At 36.7% G+C, this 19,356-nt stretch overlaps 1 protein-coding gene across 2 annotated transcripts in view; it reads right to left on the bottom strand.

Moving 5' to 3' along the window:
* Positions 1-18,918, bottom strand: part of Homer1 (homer scaffold protein 1) — a 129,628-nt gene extending 110,710 nt beyond the window's left edge. For both annotated transcript variants that reach the window (XM_076857087.2, XM_076857088.2), the window contains exon 1: positions 17,604-18,918. In XM_076857087.2, coding sequence (XP_076713202.1) covers positions 17,604-17,608 — 5 coding nt within the window. In that variant the 5' untranslated portion in view covers positions 17,609-18,918. The remainder of the gene's footprint in view (positions 1-17,603) is intronic.
* Positions 18,919-19,356: the final 438 nt, after the last annotated feature.

Below are 19,356 nucleotides of genomic sequence, written 5' to 3'. Positions count from 1 at the left end.
ACATAAAAATAAAGATATGTGTGCAACTATAACTAAAAAATAAATATTAAAAAAAATAATAAAGGTATGTGTCCAACTACAACTAATAAATATTTTTTAAAAAAGAATTTAGAAAATTTCTGGATGATAAATATGAACATGTTTTATTTTTTGTTGGTTTTTAAAATTTTCTTATATATGAAACTCCAGTCTCAGTAATTTAACAATACTTGATCTTAAAGCTTCCCATAACTGAATGGCAGGTCTAATAAATTAGACCAAATTTAAGTATTTAAATATATTTCTGTAAATGGATTAATAGGATGGCTTAACTATACCGAAAAATTTTCATAAAAACAGTATTGTGTATCTTATAAGATTTATTAAAATAGTATTAGTGATTATCCATATCATATATAATATTTCAACCTAAACTTCCTACTGGAAAGTAATACTCTCATGGCTCCCAAATCAGAATGAGAATCAGTGAAATCAGAACATTAAAGAAATGAGTTCTTAGAGAATAGCAAGAAAAGGAAAACACACTTTTACATGTGTGGTTTTATTTTTTGTTGTTATTGTTTTTTGTGGTGCTGAGGACTAAACCCACGCAAGACAACCACTCTATCAACTAAGCTATATCCTCAGCCCTTTACATGCATATTCCATTAGAAAGGACAGATAAACTCCACAAACTTATTTTCAGTAGTTCACAGCTTTAAAAAATGTTTTCCTCGAGATAGTAGTAGAATGCAAGCTTATGGTGCATGAGTCCCTGGGATTCAGTCCCCACTCCCAGGAGGGAAGAGTTTTTCATGTTCTTTATTTAAAAGCTTAAGATATATAATAATTCAACTGAGTACTAGAAATGCAACTGAATACTCACCCTTCTTGCTTGGGCTCTCTGTATGCTGAAAACCAGTCTATGCTATATATGGAGTTATGAGTTCTGTGATGCATGCAGCATACATCTGTGAAAAAATGAAGTTTGCCTTCTTTCCTCATTTCTTGCTTAATTAATGAACACTATCATTTCTGGAACTACTTAGCTGGCTGTTCTTCCTTGTGTGCAAAATAAAGGAAAAGATAGAAAAAAAAAAAACCCCATAGTAATAACAGCTAGGTTTATTAAGTGCTGACAATGTGCCACATTCTTTTAACAACCTTTAACATAACTTGCCCAAGATCACAGAGCTAATAAGAGACTCACTAATTTAAAAGTAGCCACTGTCTGGCTCTAGAAATCTCACCAGATAGCTATACCATGGTTATAGTTTCTGAGGCCTAAATCTCTATCCCAAGGTTTAAAAAAAAAAAAAAAGTAAAAATAATTTTTTGAAAAGAAACATATATGATCAATTTAGAGTCTGAAAATGAAATTTCATTTTATAGAACAAAGGATAAAATGTATGTCATTTTGAAACCTCTGTCTCTTTAATGATTCTTCTATTTAAAAACACTTTCAATGAACTAGTTAAAATGGATTCCTTCAGTATGAAAGTCCCTATTTTAAAAAAAAAAAATACTATCTAAGCTATCATATGATCAGAATTAAAACAGAGTGACTAGAAAGAAAACAAATGCTTACCTTATCCAGAAAGTTTGAAAATGTTTATCAAGAATAAGACAAGAGGGGCTAGGGTTGTAGCTCAGTGGAAGACCACTTGCCCAGTATGTGTGAGGGACCAGGTTTAATTCTCAGCACCACATATAAATAAATGAATAAAATAAATGTCCATTAATATCTAAATATATGACAGGATAAGTTGCAAAACTGTTTCCAAAATAATAATATAGAGAGTTCTCAGTAGGAATCAGAGTAATGTTTAAGTTCTTATACCAACCAACTTCTCTGACTCTCTATGCATGAAAGAAAAAAGCCTATTAAAGAAAACTTACACCTTTGGCTCACTGCAAGTGAAGGTGTTCTGTGCATGATGTATGTATTGGGCGTAAGTGGGAGATGAGAAGATGAATATTAAATGTAGTCCCAGCCCTCCAAAAAGCTCCAAGACTTTTCACAGGTTTTAGGATGTTTTCCTCAGAAAAAACATCAAATGTTAAAAAATTGGTGGTATTCTGGCAGACTTACTAGATTGGTCTTCCAAGATAACAGACTGTTCTCTATAGAAGTAAAAGGGCAACTAAAAGCGGGGGAGGGGAAGTATGTTCAAATAATCTGAATAGAACATAAAAAATTTAGACATTCCTCTTTCATGCTTCATTTTCAGAAGAATGGAGACAATGAAAGTCCTTCTACCTAGTCAAGTACAGCAGTATTTTAAGATTCAAACTGCTTTCAAGAGTACAGACTTGGGCTCCTCTTCTATATGGCCATCTATGCTACTCAATGTTCAGGGTTGATGATCTGTCCATTCTTCACAAGGATCTGACCAGTCTTATAGTCTCAACATTAAGCAGATGGCTTTATCTTTTACATTTACTAGAATACAAGCTTCACAAAGGCAGGACTCCTTGTTCACAGAAGTTTGTGATATATTTAGTGCCTAACATATTAATAAATACTTGTTACAGGAAACAATGAATGAACTTAGGAAATAGACTCCATCCAGTTAAGGAACTCCGTCTCCTGCCCTTAACCTCCAAACTCCATCTAGTCATATCCTTCCTTACAATAAGATATTTCCTCCTACTTAAAGTTAACTACTCCACCTGTGCTCCAGATCCCATTCTCTCCCATCTGTTTCCTCAATAATCATCCCTCTCTGCTGTAACTTTAAAATATACTAGCTATGGACTCCTTTCCCAGTCCCCAAAGAATGTTTAACCCCATTTTGTGTTTAAAAAAAAAAAAAAAATTTCTGAATCCTAGAGTTTGCTGAAGCTACACACTATATTTCAAAGTTACTTGGTCTTAAGGAAGTCTATATCTCTAATCTACTTCCTCAACCTTCATCACCCTCTGTAGCAATTTGGTTTCCATCACAACCCAATTTCATTGCTATTAATTGCCTCATTTGATGATTCTGTTACATTTGATCCTGAATACTCATTTCTTGAAACTCACGCTCTTGATTTTTGAAACAATATTCTCTCAGCTACTTTGCCTGGGTCCTAAATGACTATTCCCCAGAAATAACCTGATCTGTTCTTTTCCATAAATACCCTAAATGAGCTCATCATCCACATTCATAATGTCAACCAACACACATTCTAATGAACCCCAAAATGCTATCCCCAGTCAAGAACTTACTTCCTGAATATCAGACCTGGGTATCTAACTACAGGATATTCCCATGTGACCGTAAACATATCAACTTTCAATCTGTAGTCTCATCCTGCTTTAAACTTGCTTCTCTGTTCCTGGTTCCCTATCTCAGCTAATGGCTAACAAGACAATCTCCTTATTTCCTACCCCTGCTCTCCCCCATCTAAATAGTTCAGTGTCAACCCTATAAACATTACTATTTAAATCTGTTGAATCCAGACCCTAATCTATTTTAACTCAAGCCATTATTCTTGACTAAATTGCTATAATTAACCTATTTTGCAATTAATTCTTTTTAAATATTTACTTTTAAGTTTTAGGTGGACACAATATCTTTATTTTATTTTTTATGAGGTGTTGAGGATGGAACCCAGTGCCTCATGCATGCTAGGTAAACACTCTGCCACTGAGCCACAACCCTACCCCTGCAATTAAATTTTGAGCATCTCTAAGAGCCTAAGATATTTTGCACATATACACCTATCCCTCCCTCAAGTCCAACACTTTCTCCATTTTGCAGTCTGTGCAGCTAATCTACAACACAAGGATGATAATAACTACCAGCGTAAAACTGTTTTATTGTTCAACATTGAAGCAACAGCTTCTAAAGAGGGGTACAAGAAGTAGTTAGTTCTCTTCCTTCATTTCTATTTTTATGTTTTATCATATATAAATACAACTATACCTATGATTTATAAAAATATACACAAATTATATGCATACACATAGATTATGTAATTTATAATATACACATGAAGAAAGATGTTCAAAATCTTTTATGCATATGAGTACCATATAAAGACCACATGAACACAATTAATCCAGAGGAAAGTACAATCCTCTTAACATGACACAGTCATGATCTGGCCCTTAACTACTTTCTTAGTCACATCTTCCTTAACTACCTTAACTTTCCAATTAGTATATATTTTCTCTCTGCAGTATTACTTATGCCACCCCTCTGAAATGCTCTAACAACTTTCCCCACACATCTCCCTCTTCCCCAACTTTTGTTCTTTTTTCTTTTTAATATTTTTTTAGTTGTAGATGGACATTATTCTATTTATTCATTTTTATGTGGTGCCGAGGATCGAACCCAGTGCCTCACATATGCTAGGCAAGTGTCCTACCACTGAGCCACAACCCCAGCCCAACTTTTGTTTGCTCTTTAAGGCCCAAAACAAGCACAGTGATTATATGAAATGCCCCTGACCTTCTAAAATAGTGGTGGGCTCTGACTTCTCTGTGCTCCCAATTTACTTATCTTATTATAGCATTTAAATCAGTTAATTTCTTGTTTACATGTCTAACTACTCATCTTTATATTGCCAGTATCTAGCATGACTCACAACACAAATTAAGTGCTTAATTTTTTTTTTTTTTTTTTTTTTTTGGTACCAGGGATTGAACTTAGGGGCACTTAAGCACTGAGCCACAATCCCAGCCTTGTTTTGTATTTAGCACCTCTCCATTGCTGAGGCTGGCTGTGAACTCACAATCCTCTTGCCTCAGCCTCCCAAGCCTCTGGGATTACAGGCATGCACCATCATGCCTGGCCTAATTTTTTTGTTTTAAATACTCAAAAGGCTTGGTGTTAGAGGACAAACTGTAGCAACACCTTAGTTACCTAACACCACTGAAAGAAGTATATGCTTTATTTTGCTGAGGTTTGGGTTGATGGTCAATTTTAAGTTTTTAATTTAAAATGTGCTTACATTATGCATTGAGTTTCCAGGTTGGTTACAAGGGAAAGATTTTTAGAAAGCAGACACTTTATCATCTACCAAATTCCAATCAATTAACCGTCAACATTGTCAAAACATTCTGAAAGATGTCTTATATAAATTCAAGAGCTAAGGGCTCAGTGATTCTGGTCAAACATGGCAAATTAATTGCACACATTTATCTTCCTTTTCTAAAATTCCATTAAAATGAAAGTAAAGGGAAAAAGAAGGTATAAACCCATGACACTAAAGAACAGAAAAATTGGCACCAGTGTATAAGCAATTTTAACAGAAGTTTTCAAAGATGGAAAATAGGAGGAATAGTATCTGACTGGGCAAAACCAAGAAAACCATAAAGTGTGTACAAAGGAGAACTAAGTGAACAACATGCTGGCCAGAATTTAGAGGCAAAGAAACTACAGAGGAGATGTGAGGTATGCTTCTGAAATTGGGGAGTAAATTCAAAATTTAAAATAACACAGAAATGAGAACCCACAGCAGCTCCAATAGTCATTCAACTACCTTTCTCAATAGCAAAAAAAAAAAAAAAAAAAAAAAAACAGGAATGAGGTCCAAAATAAAAGCATTAAGAGAAAGACAGTGGAATGAATCTGATGTAACTTTTCTATATACATATATGAATATACCACAGTGAATCTCACCATCCACAAGACTGGGATCCTAATTAGAAAAAGATATATTCCATACTTGTATAAACATTTAAAAATAGATTCTGTCATGTATAACTAAAAAGAACAAATAAAAAAATACATACCTTCAGAACTTTTCTGATTCTAGCATTAAAAAAGAGAAAGAGGCTGTAAACAGAACCATGTTCTAAACTCCCCACTTCAAAATTCATTTTGAATTTACTCCCCAATTTCAGAAGCAGATAAGCCTCCTATATATACACATATATACACAGAAAAATATACTTACCTTTCTCTTGGAATGCGAATAGGTGTCTACCTGTGAAGATGAAGATTCTTTTCTAAAGAAACTGAACAGTCTCAGGGAGAAAACCTACAATCTCAGAGAATAGGCCTCACCATACACTTGGAGACCACCCATGAAAAGCCCAGTTCACTGCCTAAATCCCTAATATGAAGACTACCAGTGGCAGACCCCACTAATTCATAAAGAACGTTTAATCAGCTTGTTAGTATCTCATTCTTATATACAGCTGAGGATCACCAGATAGACTAGGCAAGTTTCTAAATGAAAGAAGAAACTAAATCAACAAAAAAGAACATGAAAGAATTTAAGAAATAGTGTGTTTTTGAAGATTTATTTTCTATGTCCTCAAATAAGATTGAAAAAGAGGACTTAGAAATTAAAAATTATGTAGAAATTAAAAATCCAATATTAGAGTTGGAAAATGAAGTCAGGGAAATTCTTTAAGAAAGCAAAATAAAAAGAAAGCAAAAAGGCAGACAAGACATAACAGAGGTCTAGTATCCAACCAATATGCAGTTCAAAAAGGACAGAGGGAAATTGGGTAAGAAAATATGTCTTGCCAGGCATGGTGACACATACCTGTAATCCTAGTGACTCAGGAGGTAAGGCAGAGGATTATAAATTCAAAGCCAACCTCAGTAATTTAGTGAGGACCTAAGCAACTTGGAGAGACCCTGTCTCAAAATAAAATAAAAAGGGCTGGGGTTGTGGCTCAGTGGTAGAGCACTTGCACAGCATGTGTGAGGCCTGGATTCAATCTCCTATATTACAAAAAACAATATCAAAAAGAGTGGATATATTGATATTTGAGTATTTGGAAAACATCCACAAGTACATGATGTGGTATGCCAGGGAGAATTCTAAAATGAGCTCCAAGATTACTATCACCTAGTAGGCATTTTCTGTATAATCCTCTCCTCTTGAGTGTGGGAAAAAAATCAGGTTTTTCTTCCCCTTAGTTCAAAGTTATATTTTTTGAAACTGGAAAGGAGGAGGGTACCCACAATGGAATGATACACAAATGTTTAGATCATGAATCAGCTGATTTTGAGTTAGCCAAAAGAAAGCTTATTCTAAGTAGCCTGGATCTATTCAGGTGAAAAGATGATGAATCAGAGGCTTCTATTGCTGGCCTTGAAGACATGGTCTCTGAAAGCTGCAAGTTAAAAAAAAAAAAAAAAAAAAAATGAATTCTACTAACAACCAATGCAGAGTGAAAGAGGATGCCCATCCATGGATAAGAAAGACTTTATTCCCAGCTGACACCTTACTGTTGCTTTATGAGACTCCAAGAGGAAGATCCAGCTAACCAGTGCCAGAACTCCTGACCCACAGAAACTATGAGAAAGTAAATGGGTGTTGTTTTAAGCCACCAAAGTGTTGGCAATTTGCCACACAACAAAAGCGAATATTTATGGCATGTGAACAAATAAGAAAATCAAAGTAAAACAAACAACTTAGAAGGAAATCATATTTTCTTCCAAAGCAAAAAATTTCAGAGTCAATGCAGTGCCAGATAGTTGAATAATAATAATAATAAAGATACATTTAGAAATACCATAAAGTAAAAGAAACTATGAAGATACATTTAGAAATACCATAAACTAAAAGAAACTCTGAATTAGAAATGTGCCCAGAGCACAGTGGTGCAGGCCTGCAATCCAAGCTACTCAGGAGGCTGAGGCAGGAGGATCACAAGTTTAAGGCCAGCCTGAGCAACTTGCAAGACCCTGTCTCAAAAATAGGGAGATGAGGAAAGGGGCTGGAAATATAGTTCAGTGGTGTAGAGCTTATCTACACGCGCCAAGCCCTGATTCAATTCCCAGTACTTTAAGAAAAGATATGAGCATAACTGGTAATTGCTGCTACATATAATCAGGTCTAAGGAGAGAGATCAATTTCAAGTTATCCCGGATCTTTTAGCTTATAAAAACAGATATGCAACAGCTAAATCAGGTGGTTTGCTTCCTAGTTTCAAAATTACACCTTTGTGTAACTTGAAAGGAGACAGACATAGAACCTTTAGGAATCAATAGAGCTTTTGAAAGGATAAGTTTCTCACATTTGTAAGCTGTATTTATCAAATGCCATCTCTCTTCAACATAGGGTCTCTAGACCAGCAGTATCAGCATCACTTGGGATTTGTCAGATCAGCAAATATTTGGGCCCCAATCCTAGAACCACCATAGAATCAAAAACTCTAGGGGTAAAGGAAGTCCAGCAATCTGTTTTATTTTTAACAATCCCTCTAGGTGATTCTAATGTGGGTTCAAAACTGAGAACTATTGATATACTGTTAATTTCTGCCACCATCATACTATGCTCTGGTCTTCCCATTCCACAAAGTTAAAATATTTCCAAACTTATTGCATCTGACCTGATCAATTGTTAGTTCATAGTAGCTTAAAAAATGTTTTCTGGAATAAGGATAAGGTTTAGATGTGTTTCTTTGACCAGAGGGTTTTTAAAAACAATGCCTTCAGGCCACACGTGTTCTCCTCACTTTGCTACAGTCCCTATTAACCCCTACCATCTTCTGCCTTACAATATCACACATTCTTTTCTCCCCCAGCCAATGACCAACATTAGAGTTTGGGACCTCAGGGGAAAATAATTTCAAACTAACAATAATTTTAAATCAGGGAACAATATGATCCAATCTTCTCTTACAAATGAAAAAATCAAGTTAACTTCTAGTGACCTCATTATGATTCAGAAATTGTACAATATACTACATCTGTCCCTTCCACTTATGGGTCTCTACTTTTAATGCCTTAAGAAAAATGTTTCAAGATAACATCATGCTTTCTTTTTCTGATTTGAGACTTTCAGAGAACTAAATTCTAACTACTCAAATATTCCAAAGATTCATGTGCCCAGTAACTACTAGGGCAGATAATAAGAGTTTGATAAAATTTACAATTTCAGATCAACTCTGGAAACTTTGTAACACAATAATGTAAAATCATTTTTAAGTATTTCAATGTACTCCAAAAATACTCTGAGCAGAGATTTAACTTCACTAAAATTAAAGTGGAGGTTTTTTTTCACTATCTATAATAAAAACAATAGACATACATTTAAAGAACTCATCAAGATGCAAACTTATATTAAATGTGAATGTTTCTTTAAAGAACTGTGAAGAATTAGAAACCCCTCTCCAAATGAATGTCTCTCTGTGCGAGTATCCATTAAGATCCCCTGAACTAAGAGCCCTGAGGAGCTATAAGATTTTAGTATATGCTCTGCCATTTCACAACTACATAACCTCCCACAAGACACATTCTCCCTTGGAGGTAGGTCTCTTTCTCCATTAAAATGTGCAGATTATCATTAATATTCTGATGAATGAAAACAGATATACTCCTCATATTTAAAATAAGAAACAATTTTTGCTGTGTAGGAACTGTTTAGCCAATCCTGAAAAGAACAATGAAATAAAATTTGAGATTAAGAAGCTAAAGCTGATACAAATACCTACATATCCATATGTAGGAACAGTGGCTGATCCTGATAAATTTTTCCTGTAAATATCAAAATTTTTAAAATACTTTAATCTTAAATCTCAAGATAAGTTCCAAAACTTAAATGTACTCATTTTAGAGAATCTAAAGCAAAAGGACTCAATACAGTTTCAATCTTTCCTCCCAGGAATAAACATGGAAGCACTTAAGTGAATCTCATTTGAATCTTTTCATACATATACAGGCATATTGTATCTAGTTGAGGTCATAAAGAATATATAATTTGGGCTGGAGTTGTAGCTCAGTGGTACAGCGCTTGCCTACCATGTGTGAGGCACTGAGTTCGATTCTCAGCACCACATAAAAATGAATGAAAATAAAGGTAATGTGTCCATGTACAACTAAAAAAATTAAAAAATTATAAATATTTTATCTCCTAGTTTCTAAATGACCATCGTACCATCTTTGAAAACATTCTTTAGACTAGCTTCCTACCATATGAATAGCTATAATATGCCTGTAGATAATAATGATTTTAGAATACACTAATATGTTGCAAAATAAAATTAAACAGCAATATTATCATTAGTCTTACTATTTCCCCCACACTGATATCAAAATAGCATATATATATAACACTAATAAAATACTAAGAGAAAGCAGCAATGAAAATAGAGAACTAAAATTCTGAAGATTATCAGTTGAGTAGGGAAAAGAGCAGCCAACAAGACATAGAATTTTTTTTTTCTTTTTTTTAAATGAGCAGAATCTCAAGAAAGATGAATTTAAGGGTGACTTGAGGCTCTTCCATTCAGCTTAAGTTATACAGATCCCTGGCCACACAGAGTAAACAAGAGTAGGTGGAATCCTCATTCTGTAAATATCCTAAGAAATGGCAGTCATTAGGTGAAGCATATGAATTTTAATGCAAAAAGCTAAGAGACATATTCATTAACAACAGAGTATGATAGAAAACAACACAAAAAGGAAGCAAGGAAAAGGTAAAGAGATAGGCTAAGCATATTTAAATAATATAAAAAATTTTAAATAACTATCCCATGTAAATTTGAGAATATATAGATCTATCTTCCGTGAAGGAACACTGATAGAAATTTCTGAGTATTCTGAGATCTTTGACAATCAATTCCATTTAAGATAATTAAGATAATATCTTAGAGATCCTTATTAAGAGCTGAATGGGAGAAACTGAAAGTAACTAGGGCAGAAAATTCTGAATCACAAAAGTTCCTTAGAGAATAACCTGACTTCTTGAAGATACTTAAATGAAACAAAAGTATGGTAATACCTACTTAAGTAAGGCTGAGGTACTGAAAGGTAAAGGTGAAATGATTCAACAATTTACCTAGAAAAATAACAGGTACATTCAATTTTATGACTAATTACTAGAAATCAGGATTTTCTATATACCAAAATTGGGCCCAATTTTTTCAGTTAATTGTTATTTCCTAACAGACTAATACATTAAGTACTGTGTACTAGTCTGTTAGGAAACAATGTCTAATGCCATAAAAATGCTTATCAGAGCTGTGGCTCCTAACCCCCACTCCTGGGGCTGGAACTCAGAACCTCCCAGCACCCTTCCATTAAGACTCTACAAATAAAGACAAATGATTCTGGAAAAACCCTTGTACTGGGGACAGGGAACATGAAAGACACTCTTCTACAGTCCTCTGGCCTATAAGGCATGTGAACACGCAGATCCGAATATTCCAATAGACATGACATAATAAACATGACTTTAAATGACCTTACAAACTAAAACTTGTTATCTGTGGTCTTCGGCAGTTTTTTGTGTTTAATTTCCTTCTAGCCCTTGTTAGGTAATATCGCAAAGAGCTCTCAATCCTTAACTGTTCTTCCTTCAGGACTTGGTGCCAACTCTTTTCAAAAATAATGTGGAAGCTCCTCATGTTTTACAGAATATTAAAATATTTATAAAACAGATTTTTTAAGCTAATATTAGGTATTAAGGGATTAAGGTGACTTTTCAAAAGCTGGAGAAACGGCAAAGGTAAAATGTACTATAAAGATAAAATATTGATTGCTAATTTTCTGAATTTTACTAACAACTTTTAAATTTTTTGATACAAAGAAACAATGACGTTTTGCCTTCCTTTAGTAGTCTACCTTAAAAGGCAGGTAAGTGTAAATAAAATTTGGATATAAACTATGTCAAAATTTAGTTCTAGGGCTGGGATTGTGGCTCAGCGGTAGATCACTCACTTAGCACTTTTAAGGCTCTGGGTTCGACCCTCAGTACCACATAAAAATAAATAAATAAAATAAAGGTATTTTTTTCTTAATAGACTAATACATTATGTATTATGTACTAGTCTGTTAGGAAATAATAATACAACAGAAAAATAAATACTTAAAAAAATTTAGTTCTACATGTTTTAAATTATTTTAACTATGTAAGAGTCATATTAGCTTCACCATCCATTATTGAGGAAAAAACCCATAAGGAATTATTTTTATTGTTCCATTACAAGGAAACTAAAAAGAGTCACTAAAAAGATTCCCTATAAAATTAATTCTAAATTAAACTTACCAAAAAAGTGAAGAGATTTTTGGAAACTTTAAAAAACAAAATGGAAAGTAAAATCCAAGTAGAGGAAAAGGCAAATCATAAAAAAGATATGTCATTTACTTTACCCTCCCCGCGACAAAAAAAAAAAAAAAATTGCTTTAAAACCAAGCAGCTTTGATTCTTAGCAGTTTCAACTTTTTTTCTTTCTCATACCTTTTATTAAGGAACAAAGCAATGACTAATGTGTCAGACTTACATCAGACAGGAAAGAGAATATTAAGGAAGTATTAAATACTAAAATTAAAAACACAGCTGGGAACCGTGGTACATGGTGTAAATCTCAGTTGCTTGGGAGGCTGAGGCAGGAAGATGGAAAACTCAAGGCCAGCCTCAGCAATTTTGTAAGACCCTGTCTCAAAAAAAAAAAAAAAAAAAAAAAAAGGGCTGGGGATGTGGCTCACTGGTTAAGCACCCCTGCATTCAATCTCTGGTAAAAATAAATAAAGAAAGAAAGAAAGAAAAAGTTCATGGATAAATCTGTCTTTTAACAAGAGTGATCATAGAATGCCTAATTTTATACTATCTAGAAAGGTATGCTATAAAATTTCAGATTTTTTTTGCCTAAAATTAAGATTCTAAACATTTGATTTAATTCACACATTGAAGACCACTGAACAATCATTTTTGAAAAACTTTTGAAGTTTTACCTACTCCTGTAATACCGTTCAGTAAGATTTGAAAATTGTAGCTCAATTCGTGGTGAGATACCTATATAAATGGCCAGGTGTGGTGGTGAACACCATTAATCCCAGAGACTCAGGAGGCTGAGGCAGGAGGGTTGCAATCTCAAGCCAGCCTCAGCAACTTAATGAGACCCTCTCTCAAAATTAAAAAAATAAATAAATAAAAAGGGCTGAGGATGCAGCTCAGTGATAAAAACTCAGAGTTCAACTCCGAATATGAAAAAAAAATCTATTTAAATATTCTTTATTATACATTCATTCTTTTGATGAAGATATTTAATGAACTTTAAAACTTAAAATGCCTCAAAATTATAAGTCTTTGTGATCTCTAGGAAAACCTTGCTCATTTCACAAAGAATCTCAGAAACTGCAAGAATTTCTACTGTATTAGCCACAGGTCTCACAAGTATTACAAAAAAGCAACACAAACAAAATATTGCATATTTCATTCAACTAGACAGTTCCTAACTAGTAAAGGTATACTAAAGCTATTTAAAATGGTCATTTAAACATTACATTTGAATAAAATTTATATTGTAAAAAATTGTATCAGAAAATATTAAATATTTGGACTCATTTCCCTACTCTTCTGACCTGTTAGTTAGATTAATCTTAAATAACAAATCAATTTAGTAACTAAAAGTAAATACTTTTAAGCCCTTCGACTAAATACCAATGGACTGGGGGAGGAAAAAAAAAAATCACGGGCCTGTAAGGAGAATGAACATTTTGAGATGTTACCATCTTTTTTATTTGAGCAATTCAATCACTTCAAACCATAAACTATGTATAAAGACAATTTCTTTCATCAATCCCTTAATTCTCAAATTCACTATTTCATGACCACCTGAAAGTACCTCTGAAAGGAAGATACCATGCTGTTTCCAACATTTTTACCACTGTAGCTGAAATGCCCTAATTCTAAAGTAGACCACTCAGCCAGGTACACATCTCTCAATCACCATTTCTTTCCTCTCCACTTTGGAATTTTCCAGAGCTTTCTAATCATTTTCTCTACCTAGTCAGAGTTCATTGTTCTAGCTTGGTGTTTTACAGGACAACATACAATATCAAATTTTAAATGATTTTTAAAACTTTACTTATACTACTACCCTGATCTTTCATGTTACCACTTTGCTTAAAACCCAATATTGGTTCAACCACTAAGAGCAATGTTTTTCAATCTGCCAGTTGTTAAATCAATTTCATGGATCCTGCCATTCCTTCTTAAAAATGAAACTGAATGGAATAGAATAGAAACTACTAGAGCCAATCACACAAAGTAGGGGTATTATTTTCTGCCATTTTATTAATTATGTGTGAACATACTAGGTCACAATGTTTAAAAAAAAAAATGCATGTTACCAATAGTTTATTCCTTAAGGAAGCTTGAAATATACCAGCCAGCACAACCCAGTCTTTCATTCAGTCTACAAGGCTAACTTGGTCCCTGCATAAGGCTCTAAATCTCTCTTACCAAGGTAAGCCAAGCAAATGAAGGAAGGCCCATGCCAAGTTTTTTACAATTGCTCTTCTTGGTGACGACACTGTTCTGCCTTGAATGCCCTTTCATTTGTCTATAAGGCCCACCTGTTATTCACCTTTCATTATGTAATATCACCTATTCCACAAAACCTTCTTATCCTTCTGCAGCGTTTAATAACCCTCATACACATTTTGTGCCTCTATAATGCCTAAGATTATAGCTTCCTCAACATTCCACTGTACTTTATTTTAAACTTGCTTTCTTCCCAGTTTTGAAAGTATAAACTCCTTGAGGGAAGGAGCACATTTTACTAGTCTCAGTTGAGCGACTGAGCTACCACTTGCCTCATATAATACTTGTTGAAAGATGGTAAAATGAACAAATAAAGAATTAAGGACTGGTATTTAAACTGTTTTGTTTTTAAGATTGACAGGATGGTTGCCTTTGCAACAAAGCTTACTCATTCTGCAAAGGTGGATCAAGATTTCATTCAGCATTTTTGCTACAACCCCCAAGATCAGAACCTCTGATCAGGCAGGCAAGTTATGCAAATTGTGTCAGTTTCCTGTCTTTTTACAAAAAAGACAAGACTCAGTTCATGTGGCAAAGTAGTAGCACCACTTCCATACTGTAGAAAGTTATGTGGAGATGGGGGAAAGGAGAGACTCAAGGTTGGGATAGGCAGGTGAAACTTCAAAAAAAAAAAAAAAAAAATTAAACTCCATTAATAAGGGAGAACCCTATTTAATACAACTAGCTCTTATGATGGGGGACTAACAAGGCTAACAGGGGGAATAATACTAGGTTGCCAATATGAGCTAATAAAAACAAAAGGTAGCATGAAATAACTGGTTGAAGTTATTTGATTTCTATTGCCTACTCTAATAGTTCTGAAATAGCTACTGACTCACCACTCTCATTATGAGATATGACTTGGGGCGGTGGAGAGGGGGTGTCAAACTTAATAAGGGCTCTCTCTCAGAGACTTTTAAGCTTTTCATGAACCTTATCTTTCATACATAAATGTCTTTATTGGGGGAAGTCTGATGCACATATTTTACTTCAACTGTCTTCACTGCAATTGAAAAGTTTACTCAACATCCAAGATACTTTGACAGACTCTGCCAACTGTCCGTTTCAGCTGTTCTTTGACTTTTCCACGTAGTTCACAAACGATTACAGGAGTCTTAATGTTTTTCTGCCTAAATTAATCACTCATTAAAAATAATTCCTTTGCTTAGATTTTGCTCCTACTTGTAACTGTATAGGCAAAGAAATCGTATTTTAATCTAACATTAATCACAAATATATTTGTAATATGTCAAATTCTTCATTCACAATATTAAACTGTCTGAGTATGGTAATTTGGATTGCCCAGGTAAAACTTAAAGGCCATTTAAATCTGTTTCCTTTTAAGTAGGTCCAGGTGACTTTTTTATTCCACAAACATTTGTTAGGTATATGAACCTAAAAAGTGTAGAAACTTCTGCAAATGCCTTTGCTGTATGCTGTCCTCTTCTATTTCCACCTCTTTCAACAACTCAAATAAAACAAGTCACTCTTAAATGAGAAAGGGTCATATTTCCAAATATAGTTTGGAAAAATAATGCCACAAATGCTCACTCCTTTTTAACAGCACCTTTAAATTTTTACTTTAAACAGGGCAAGCTTGTTTATAAACAAATTTAATTATGCTAGTGTCGAATACGGGGTTTACAATCATATTTTAAAACCTAGTCCCCTTAGTATAGTTCATTCCTTGCTTTCTTTAGTAAAACAATGGGCAGTCTTGTCCTTTAAAGGTTGTGGAAAACTGCTTTTCTTCCATGATACTACCACTCTACAGTCTGGAGAGTGCAGCCTTCCACATGAAAAACTGCTGCTTGATTTTATGTGTGTGTGCACAAGCATGCTCACACTCCACCACGTTTTAAACAGAGGATCTGCAGAAGCTCAAGGGAAGCCATATTTCAAAGGATTTGAATATTAGCATTTTTCAGTATTTTCTCTCATTTAAAATGGGTGCAATTCAGCCAAACACTTTTCAAATGCCATTATTTCCCAATTTAAGTGCTTAGGCAGATTAGAGGGGAGAAAATTTCTCCATCTCAGTGGTACACTTCAAGAAACCACTAGTGATCATTAAAATGGGAGGAGGAATAAAATAATTCATTTTTACAGGGTGGAAAAATCTTTAAAAGTCACCTATCTCCTTCGCTTTACAGATAAGAGAACAGTCCATACTGGTGAGGTAATTTGCCTTAGGTCAATAAAGGACTAAGAGCAGCACTAAAAATAGAATAAGGTATTTAAATTACTCTTAGTAGTACCCCTAAATTATGCAAGATATATTCTCATAATTTATAATTTAAGTCTTAAAAATAATTATCACCTTCTCATTAATTCCTGAGGAAGAACTCTTACAACATATGTTCTAAATTTTTTAAAGTTGTTTGGGTTTAATAAACTTCAGATTCTAACTCCCATAAAAAGGTACTACTGAATTACTCCAAATTAGTGTGTGTGCACACCTCTACATCATCAAAACGAATTTGAGTCCATTTCAAACCTTGTCTCTCAACTACACTTTAGATATGTTTGTTCAACCACGAAAATGAAAATTCTGGAAGTTCTTCTTTAACAGAAAGCACTGGCAATCTCAAAGACATGAGTGGGTCATTACTGCAATAATATACTATGGGCTTCCAGCCTAAATTGGGCAGTCACTAGCATTTTATCAAGCTACAGTGTGAGGAGCTAAAAGTTTGAGAAGTGTACTCTTCTCTGGCTTTAGGTACGAAAGACAGTGCAGATGAAGGTCTCAACTTAAAAGCGAAAAAGTGCCTTTCATTAAAAGCTTTTCCTGTTCCAGCTCAGATCTACCCAGTGGACTCGCACTGTGGAGACTGCATCAGTGAGACTTTCAGATTTTTGTTTCAATGCCCAATAAATCAACTACACATTTTAGCTTTGGAGATTCAAGGACAAAACAGAGGGCACTGTGAGGGCAACAATTTACACTGGATCACTTTCAAGGACTGTAGTCCAACCACTCATTACAATCGTTCCTTTGTGTAACCAATTATTACCAAAGTACTGAAAAGAATGGCAGTACATCTCCTTGAAAGATAACCGTCAACAAAACCTAAGATGACATGATTTTGGTAACGAACTGATGCAGCAATTTGATCAATGAAGCGGTTATTTGACAGAATATATTGTTTGTAATTATAATCTTATTAGGAATATTTAAGTTACAAATGTGCATGTTCCTTAATTCTGACCTCTGGTGCCACGCTATAAAAATACAAAAATAACTTGTTAAAAGGTTACCACACCTCTATTTTAAAGTAGGACCAGCTTAGCAAAAGGGCAGATTTGCTTGAAAACAAAAAACAAAACAGTCACCACCACCGCTCAATAACACACATACATAGATTCCAAACTGTGATAAGCACAAAAATCCTTACCCCATTTTGCCCAATGAAAACTTGTTCTGAAGTTTCTGCTCTTATACTACGGAATAACTTCCAAAGGAATTTCTCCGTCTGCTATTTCGCAGTTGCTTTCCACCTCCCCCTCCCCCGAGAGTCTTTTCCGGAGGTATTTCAATGATGTCGATAATTCAATTAGTTCTCTTAGGTAAAATGATTTCTCTCGTCAATACCAAAACGTTCAAACAGAGGTGGCATTTGCTTATTAAGAGTTAAAATGCTGCGTGGAGGAGATCGCGGTCAACTCTATTCCACAAAATGAGTGTACATGTAGGAAAACGCAGAAACCAGCTTCACCGAGTCCTATAAAAAATGAGTTCGCTGGTCATTTCGCTCATGTCCACGACACTCAGGAAGAGCCTTTTCGGTGCTAAGGCTTAGGGTTCAAATTTCTCCACCACACCAGGTCCCTGGGGGTGTACTGTGCAACCCAACGAGACGAGCACTTTAATAAAAAATCCTAAAAGCAGTAATGCCACTGCTTCCCTGCGCTCACATTAGAAAAAACTATATAGAAAAATCTCCTGGAAGTGCAAACCCAGCAGCTCGCGACGTGCACGGCACTCCACATTGGAATCTGTCTTTTTAATTTTCCCCTCCTAAGATTCGGAGCAGAAAGGAGGTGGTGAGGAGGAAGAGAAGGCTGGGCAGGATCGATTCATTCTCCCGAGGAGAATAAACGGAGCCATTTCCAGGCAGGCAGCAGGCTGGAGGCGCAGCGCACGCCGGGGAGCAGGGGGAGGGGGCCCGATCCCACCTCCCTCAGCCCCTTCCCGCCCCCCGCCGCCGAGCACAATGGAGCCCGGCTCGTGCCCGGCTCTTCATTCGAGGCTGCCCCCTCTTCGCTCTTCTCTTCTGGGCACAGCGGGTCTGGAGCTCCCGTCGGTGGGGAATGAATGAATCAGAGAGCCAAGCTCCACGCTTTCCCCCGGCACCCGGCCCCCAGCTCCGGGGCGGCCGAGAGGCGGCGGTGGAGGGGCTGAAGAGTCGACGGGCACCCGCCCCAGCTGAGGCGGGAAGCTAACGCCGCGTTGAGGGCTGAGGAACGGGGCTCGAAGCTGTGGGAGAGCCGCCACTCCAGCGCCCCCACCTCGGCTCGTCTCTCACGCTCCGCGCCGCCGCCACGCGCCGCCTCACATTCCCCGGGCCCCGCCGCTGCCTCTTCACACTTCCATCACCGCCCGCCTCCACCGGGCTCCGGCTCCCGCTGGGCAGAGCGGTGCCAGCCTCGGCGGCCTGAAGCCACCGCTGCCTCCGCCTCCACCGGCCCGCGTGTAGAACCGAGGGCGCCGCTTCCCCGATCAGCGCCGCCGGCGTGAGGCGAGCGCGCCAGCACAGCGGGCGGCGGGGGGCGGGGGGCGGAGGACGGAGAGGGGGCGGGGAGAACGAGGGGCGAGCTCGGTCCCTCCTCCTGCTCGCGGGAGGGGCAGGAGAGGCCGCCGCGGCGGAGGGGTGAGCGCGGACCCGTCCCGAGGGCCGCCGGGCCCTCAGGGAAGCGGGAGACAGCAGAATCACGAGGCGGCGGGGAAGGCTGGTGGTCAGGGACCGAACTGGCCCTCGTGGGGAGCTTGGCCAGCTGTCAGGTCCGTCGGTCCGTTCTTCCTTCCTTCCCCCCTCCCCTAGTGGCCCGCGGCGGGCGGGCCTTGGGCTCTGCTCCTCGGCTGTTTCCTGGCCCGGCTCCCTGCCGCCACAGCCTCCTCCGCGCCCCACACCAGGTGCTCGCGCTGTG

The sequence above is a fragment of the Callospermophilus lateralis genome, chromosome 5, assembly GCF_048772815.1.
Source record: "Callospermophilus lateralis isolate mCalLat2 chromosome 5, mCalLat2.hap1, whole genome shotgun sequence".
NCBI classification, from domain to species: Eukaryota; Metazoa; Chordata; class Mammalia; order Rodentia; family Sciuridae; genus Callospermophilus; species Callospermophilus lateralis.
This window is presented reverse-complemented; position numbering and strand designations above follow the sequence as displayed.